Source organism: Clupea harengus, chromosome 4 (assembly GCF_900700415.2).
Source record: "Clupea harengus chromosome 4, Ch_v2.0.2, whole genome shotgun sequence".
In the NCBI taxonomy this organism is placed as follows: domain Eukaryota; kingdom Metazoa; phylum Chordata; class Actinopteri; order Clupeiformes; family Clupeidae; genus Clupea; species Clupea harengus.
In genome coordinates this window covers 27,494,953-27,502,452 of record NC_045155.1, presented here as the reverse complement: position 1 = coordinate 27,502,452, position 7,500 = coordinate 27,494,953, and the positions used below count along the sequence as shown (strand labels likewise).

The 7,500-nt window shown below is 44.8% G+C and overlaps 1 protein-coding gene across 3 annotated transcripts in view; it reads right to left on the bottom strand.

Moving 5' to 3' along the window:
- Positions 1–7,500, bottom strand: part of LOC105900108 (neural cell adhesion molecule L1.1-like) — a 94,238-nt gene that overhangs the window by 18,507 nt on the left and 68,231 nt on the right. For 2 of the 3 annotated variants that reach the window (XM_031566890.2, XM_031566891.2), the window contains exons 2-8: positions 7,411–7,500; positions 6,248–6,262; positions 5,806–5,911; positions 3,454–3,620; positions 2,059–2,181; positions 1,448–1,618; positions 835–949 (exon numbers count right to left, since the gene is read on the bottom strand). The exon at positions 7,411–7,500 is cut by the window's right edge and continues 269 nt beyond it. In XM_031566890.2, the coding sequence (XP_031422750.1) occupies positions 835–949; positions 1,448–1,618; positions 2,059–2,181; positions 3,454–3,620; positions 5,806–5,911; positions 6,248–6,262; positions 7,411–7,500 (787 nt within the window). The remainder of the gene's footprint in view (positions 1–834; positions 950–1,447; positions 1,619–2,058; positions 2,182–3,453; positions 3,621–5,805; positions 5,912–6,247; positions 6,263–7,410) is intronic. The other variant, XM_012827361.3, reaches the window with a different exon arrangement.

Sequence of the window (7,500 nt, the reverse complement as noted above, 5' to 3'; positions counted from 1 at the left end):
GAAGACAGGAGATGAGATGAGATGAGAAGATAAGACAAGACAAGACAAGACAAGACAATAGAAGAGAAGAGAAGAGAGGAGAAGAGAAGAGAAGAGAAGAGAAGAGAAGAGAAGAGAAGAAAAAAGAAGAAATGAGAAGACAAGACAAGGCAAGAGAAGAGAAGAGAAGAGATTCAATGCGATGAGAAGTGATTTAATGAGATGAGATGAGATGACAAGAGAAGAGAAAAGGAGAGAAAACAAGAGAAAAGAAAATATGAAAAGACAAGAGATGAGAAGACAAGAGAAGAGATGAGAAGAGAAAAGAAGACAAGACAAGACAAGACAAGACAGGGACCCCCATGATTAGACTAAAACTATAATGCCATAATGACAGGCTTTTATGGACTCCCAGTTTAAACCATTTAGATTGAGTCATTTGGCAGATGCTTATATTCAATGTTACCTTTAATATTGTACAGTTATACATTTATAACAGCATGACCTGCCTGGGCACCAAACACATGGCCCTGGTGCTGTTAGCACATTGCTCTACCAGTTGAGCCACAGGAATTGTGTGTGAATTGTGCAGTGTGCATTGGGTGTTTGCTGTTCAAAAATAGAAATGCTTCTATGCTTCCATCAACGTCAATGGAACGCTCAAGAATCAACTCCAGAAGAGTTATTTATTCATAAGAAAAGCTACATCACACTCCTTTTAAAAAATCCACTCTCTCACAAACACACACACACACACACACACACACACACACACACAGACACGCGCACACACACACACACACACACACACACACACACACACACACACAGCAGGGGCAAGGAGAGAGTACTCACAGCCCCTTGGGGATGCACTCCAGAACGAGGGTCTGTCCCCGGAGAGCCTGGTAAGAGCTGTGGGGTCCAAATGGCTTCAGGATGTGAGGCTTCCTCTGCCTTATGACTGAATTAGCTTCACAAAGAGCAGGAGAAATTGGACAGTACAGAGTTAAGCACTTTACCTCAGCGCAGTTAATGCAGCCACCAGTCACTTTACCTTGACCTCACGTTTCCCATGTCTTTCTCTAATGAAATCTGGCATTGTGGCCATCTGCCAGTGAAAGTCAATGGGTGGACATCTGAGACGTCCAAAAACAGTGAGTACGGCTCAAATCAGTGTTAATGTGTTTAAACTCAGCCACAATATCTCATGAGTGGTGACGCAAATAGCTTGGCGACTCAGTGTGGTATGACATCTGGAGTGTGCAAGCAGTGTGTACTGTAGAGGCCTCATGCCTTACTATACCTCAACCGTAAGCTATATATACTGTATTAGTAAACATGTCGTATCCTAGCTATAATACCTAGCATATACGTACATGTGGACGTTTGTTTAAGACACTGAGTACTATTATATTGATACAGTATTTTTGGATTAGAGTGACCTTTGCGAGGCAGTATTGGCACCTACTTGGGCTCACTGTGAGAGTGATGGGCTCCTTGGAGATCATGTTTCTGGCGAGGTCGTAGCGCACGTGACAGGTGTAGTCGTTTCGAGAATCACTGGGGACCACGTTGGCAAAGTAGAGGTAGCCGTCCAGACCAGGGGTGATGCGATCACTTTTGGGGAGGTGCTGGACGTCTGCAGAGAGAAAGGGAGGGAGAGTGGGAGGAGAGGGGGAGGAGAGGGAGAGAGAGAGGGAGAGAGAGAGGGAAAGAGAGAGAGAGGGGGTGGGGTAGGTATCAATACCAGGTCCCAGTATCTGACTCCTCCAATTAAAAAAGAAGGCTGTAGCAGGTGAAATAACCCTCTGCTTCATTCTTTAAAAACCATTAGCCCGTCCGCTGAAAACTTGAACACTGCAGCCCACACATACACTGACGCACACACAAACACACACACACACATGAACTATGTCCAACTCAGACAAACACACACACATATGAACTATGTCCAACTCAGACAAACACACACACACACATGAACTATGTCCAACTCAGACAAAAGCTGAGTCAGACCCTGACCCTGAGCCTGTGCGGTGGGTGTGTGTGTGTGTGGGTGGGTGGGGGGGGGGGTCACACCTTTGTCCATCCAGTGGTACTTGTGAGGGGGGGCGTCGGGGGGAGCGTCACACGGCATCACCAGACTCTCTCCCTCGTCCCTACGGAACTTCAGAGGCTTCTCCTTAGACAGGGTCGGGATCGCTAAGGCACAGAGGAAACATGTCAGTGTTTATTACATTTTTATTCAATGTGTTTATTTATCTTCACATTCGAGTACTATGATACCATGATATCATGTTTATATTGTTTATTTATTTGACCTATTTGACATTTATTTGAACAGTTTAGAGAAAGTGGTGAGTCAAACCAGGCTAGTATCATGGCACATGACATACATATCAGCACTAGACATGTTTTTGATGAGCTGACTTTATTTGACGAGTCTTTTGTGTGTGTGATAAGTGGTGCCTCTAACAAGGCATTGGTCTCCACCAAGCCCCTTGGCCCTTTGTTCCCCCAGCCAAACAATGCCAGCACACACACACACACACACACACACACACACACACACAAACACACACACATATACGCACACATCCACACACGCACGCACACACGCACTCACGCACGCACACACACAAACACGCACACACACACGCGCACATATATGCACGCACACACACACACACACACACACACACATACACACATACAAACACACACGCTCACACACGCGCGCGCACATACACAGTCACGAAACCAAGCACACACATTTTCGGAAGTGCAGTCTATTGATCCCAGGGGGGGGTTCTCATATTTGCCACAGACTCAGCTGTGTGACATCATGTCATCCTGTCTCTTGGTGACGGTTGTCTAGGTAACAGGGAGGCCCAGAGAGGAGAGTGGAACACAAGCACTGTTTCTGAGAGTCAGTGTGTAAGATACCCTGAGTCATGTCTGCCTAACCGGGCTGAGGAGGCCCTACATGTGTATGCTCCATACTATTGGGGATAGAACAAATGTCCTCTCTGTGAAAGCATGCTAGGATCTATGGTTCCAGCTTAGTCCTTTTCTCCTGCTTAAAGGTACAATATGTAGTTTTCATCCTGTGCACTTGGTATCTCTGTTTCAGGCCTTTTAGTACATTTATGTACTTTTGTCCAGCCATGACAAATGCAAATACAGGCCCAAGATGCATGGATGCATTGTCAAACAACATCACCAGTTATGGGAGGTCAATAAACATTTCCATTTTTGACCAACACTACATATTAAACCTTTAGATATGTTTTTCTTTTTTTCTCTTCAGTTTATTTTGAATGACATTCTATTGTATTTTATGGCGATTGTTAAAGTACGTTTTATTTGACATCTATCATGTTTTCTTGATATATATTTTCATCCACCTTGTGCGAAAATGGTTGCCAAAACCCAGTCGTTTGACTTTTATAATGCAGTAAAAACCCAACTCACATGCTGTGGTGACCTCCACCAGGTTAGACACGGCTGTGCCAAGCTCGTTGGAGGCATAGCAGCGATATTTGCCCTCGTAGAAACGTAACGACTCAGACTTATTCCCTGCCAGGGTCCCGTTGACTTCCAGCTCTTCAAACAGTTCTCCATCCTTCTCCCAGCGATAGCTATCAGAGAGAGAGAGAGAGTGTGAAGGAAGGTATTTATTTATGTTAGTAAATAAATGATAATATTTAAGTATATTAAAAGGAAAAAAGGGAAAATCTTGTGGCCAGTTAGACAGATAGTAAAACATTTGTAAGAGAGGAGGGAGAGAGAGGAGAAGAGAGTGGAGAGAGAGAGAGAGGAGAAGAGAGTGGGGAGAGAGAGAGAGAGAGAGAGAGAGAGGAGAAGAGAGTAGAGAGAGAGGAGAGAGGAGAGAGAGAGAGAGAGAGAGAGAGAGAAAAAAAACACAAAGCAGAGATCATCATCATTCTCCTTAATGATGTCATATCCTGTCTTGTCTTTATTATCTTGTGATTATGAGATGCAATTTATTCCCATGCCAACCAAGCCCCCGGGTCCAGGGAGGGGGTGGTGGTAGTTTGGGGAGGGGGGGGGGGGGGGGGGGGCAGCATTGTCTGGCAAAGCTCCAGGCTGTGTTCACTGAGCCAGTGGGGGGGCCCAGGGTCTGTGAGACGTCTTTTATGTCGGGCAGAGAGAGACTGTTCTGACAGCATGTAATCTGTCTGGACCGAGGCTAGAACAAAGCCACACTGGAAACATGTGCACTTCATGTAGCAGTGAGGAGTGCTGTGAGTGATGGTGTGGCTCTCAACACTCAGCCACCTTAAAACATGTTTTATGTCTGATATCACACACACATTTATGTCTGATATCACACACACGTTTATGTCTGATATCACACACACGTTTATGTCTGATATCACATACACGTTTATGTCTGATATCACATACACCTTTATGTCTGATATCACATACACGTTTATGTCTGATATCACATACACGTTTATGTCTGATATCACATACACGTTTATGTCTGATATCACATACACGCTAACAGCACAGTAGCAGAGGGGCACTACTTACAGTTACAGTTACTTACAATTTTTTCATTTTCTTTTCTATTTTTTGGGGGCTTGAGTGAGAAGATGGGGATAAAGGGTATTTTAGCACTGAAGTATTAACACTAAGTATTAGTATTTATTATTAGTATTAGCTCTGAAAATAAAATAAAAACTAGATAAATAAAAACGTCCCCTTTTTTTTAGTAATTAGGGGGCTTCCCCGAGGATAGAGGGGTTAAGCAAAGGTGAGGGCGGGCATGTAAAAATCAGACTCACTGCATTTTTTTATATTTTTTTAAACGATACAAGAGAGAGGGATTGAGGAGAGGTGAAGGTGTGCGCGTAAAGCTGGAGAAAGAAGAAGGGTGACACTCCTGTGACAGCAGGTTTTAACTGCACTGCTTTATTACACAGACATTAAGGGGATGGAAATTTCCGTTTCAAATTAGGTTAGAATCATTACTCTATTCCGTCTGATGAGCGGCCGGCTAAAAGCCTCTTGCCATAAAACTTCCTGTGACTGTTTGAAAGCAGTTTGAAGGAGCTGAGCCAGAGAGAGTCCTGACTCACGCTCCACTGGGTCTTAACGATGGCCACACTGGGACTCACTAGGTTTATAAATCACAAAATGGTCGTGGAGAGACCGTTGGCTTGAAGGGGAGACGGAGGAGAGACGGCACTCTGGGGGAATGGCGGTCTGATGTAAATGAAAAGGCTCGTGCCTCAGTGAAAGGTTCCAGAGAAAGCTCTTCTGGGCGCATGGGTTCGATGTGGGTTTTGATGATAAGGCTCGAGCCACGGGGGAAAGCAATGATCTGCTTACTAAAAGACTGGGTGTTGAAGTTTCAAACAAAACATTCTCCCCACAAGCCGTGGAGCGAAGGACTGGAACGAGACGGATGGGTTCTACTGATGAATGGGCTGCATTAATAGGAGGGGGAGATAAACACGGCTGGTAAAAGATGGTTTAGACAGCAGATGGATAGCAAGAAGTAGGGGATGTAATTGATGACAGTGTCCTGTCTACAGGAGGGTGGCTACTAATTAAGATGGAGAGGGAGGTCATCAGACAACACAAACACTGACCTAGATGAGTGCAATAGCTCTCTCTCTCTCTCATATACACATACAGACAGACAGACAGACAGACACGCACGCACGCACGCACGCACGCACGCACGCACACACACAACACACAGACACACACGCACGCACACACAGACACACACACACACACACACACATGCGCACAGACATACAAACACACACAAGCACACTTACTGACCTCGGATCTGGTATGGCCGATGCTTCACAGCGCAGAATGATGTCATCCAGACCGAAAGCTATTACAGACTCGGGCTGCTCCGTGATGACGGGAGGTTGCAAGATCACTACACACAGAGAATAGAACAACCGAGAGTCAGACAAATCAACTTACATACTTGTGTATCAGAGAGAAATGCAAAACTCACTGGCACACATAACACTTAAGATTATAGTCACATAACTACATCCTCTGAATGTAGACTATGTGCATTTGACATTATGCTGGTGATGCTGTCCAGCTAGGGATGGTTTGTGGTCAATGATTTCAACTAAACACTACTGTAGATTGTAAAAATGTTGGTAAATGGCACTGTGCTTTCTGGACATGAGTATATGTTGAAGAAGGATTTAGAGCTTTGAGATTTAGCGTGATGCTTTGGAAAAGAGAAGAAAACACTTACAGTCTCTCATATTGTCTGTGTGCACAACAAGATGCAGAAGGAGAAGAAAAAAGAGGAGTTAGGACACCAGGCAGAACAACAGGCAGATCTTATGAAAGAGAGTGTGAGTGACTAATATGATAGAGAGAAGAGGTGAGGAAGTGTGTGTACGTGTGTGTGTGTGTGTGTGTGTATGTCTGCTTGTGTGTGTTCCTGTGTGTGTGTGTGTGTGTGGTGTGTGTGTGTGTGTGTGTGTGTGTTCCTGTGTGTGTGTGTGTGTGTGTGTGTTCCTGTGTGTGTGTGTGTGTGTGTGTGTGAGTGTGGGTGTGTGTGTGTGTGTTCCTGTGTGTGCGTGACTGTGAGTGACTAATCCCTCACATGCAGCACATATAAATCCCAAATTGACTTATCGGGACACTGAAGGACCTCTGAGTGTCCGATGGGTGTGTTATTGATCGTTTTGCTTCCTGTCACTCAGAGCGAGAGAGAGGTCACAGTGGGGGTCACAGGTCATGGGTCACGCTTGAAGGGCTTTCCCAAGGCTGCTGTATCAGTGACCCCCTCCTCAACCCTGAACATCTCCCCGCTGAGGTAGGCCATCAGACAGACAGACAGACATGCGGAAGAGAGCTAAAGTGCTAACGTGCTAACGCGCTAATGTGCTGACGCGTGTGAATGCTGGCCAACACATTTGAATGCCCAATGCACATTCTGTTGTTCTCTCTGCCAGTTAGCACATTGACCAAATTAGCAGCACGTGATGCTATTTATTTCAGACTCTTGCAATCTGTCTGAGTCCTGCCATTACATTGGCAATGTGTGGTGCTTTGTCCTTTGTTAACAGGATATGTTTGTGGTTTGCTGTGCAGTCCTATGTCTTTGGATACTAAAAGACTGCTATATGATTTAAGTGTCCGGGATTACAGTATGCTACAGTATCTGTTCTGTTATTCAGTTTATACACATTAATTATATATTAATTACATATATTATATATATTATATACATTAATTTCCTTGTAGTAGTAATCAGGGGCCTCACACACTGTCCAGATCTCTTAATATCATATGTGTATCATATTTCTCTATCTAAAACACCCACCACAATCACAACACTTCATATATAATATATATATCAGTCCTATACGCTGTGTAAAGATGGAAGGATGTTGTTGTTGCACTCACAGGCTGAGGGGATGTTGATGGAGCCCAGAGCGGAGTCTGACACCACGATGAAGAAGAGCAGGCGGAGGAGCTGGTGCTGGAGGCCGAGGG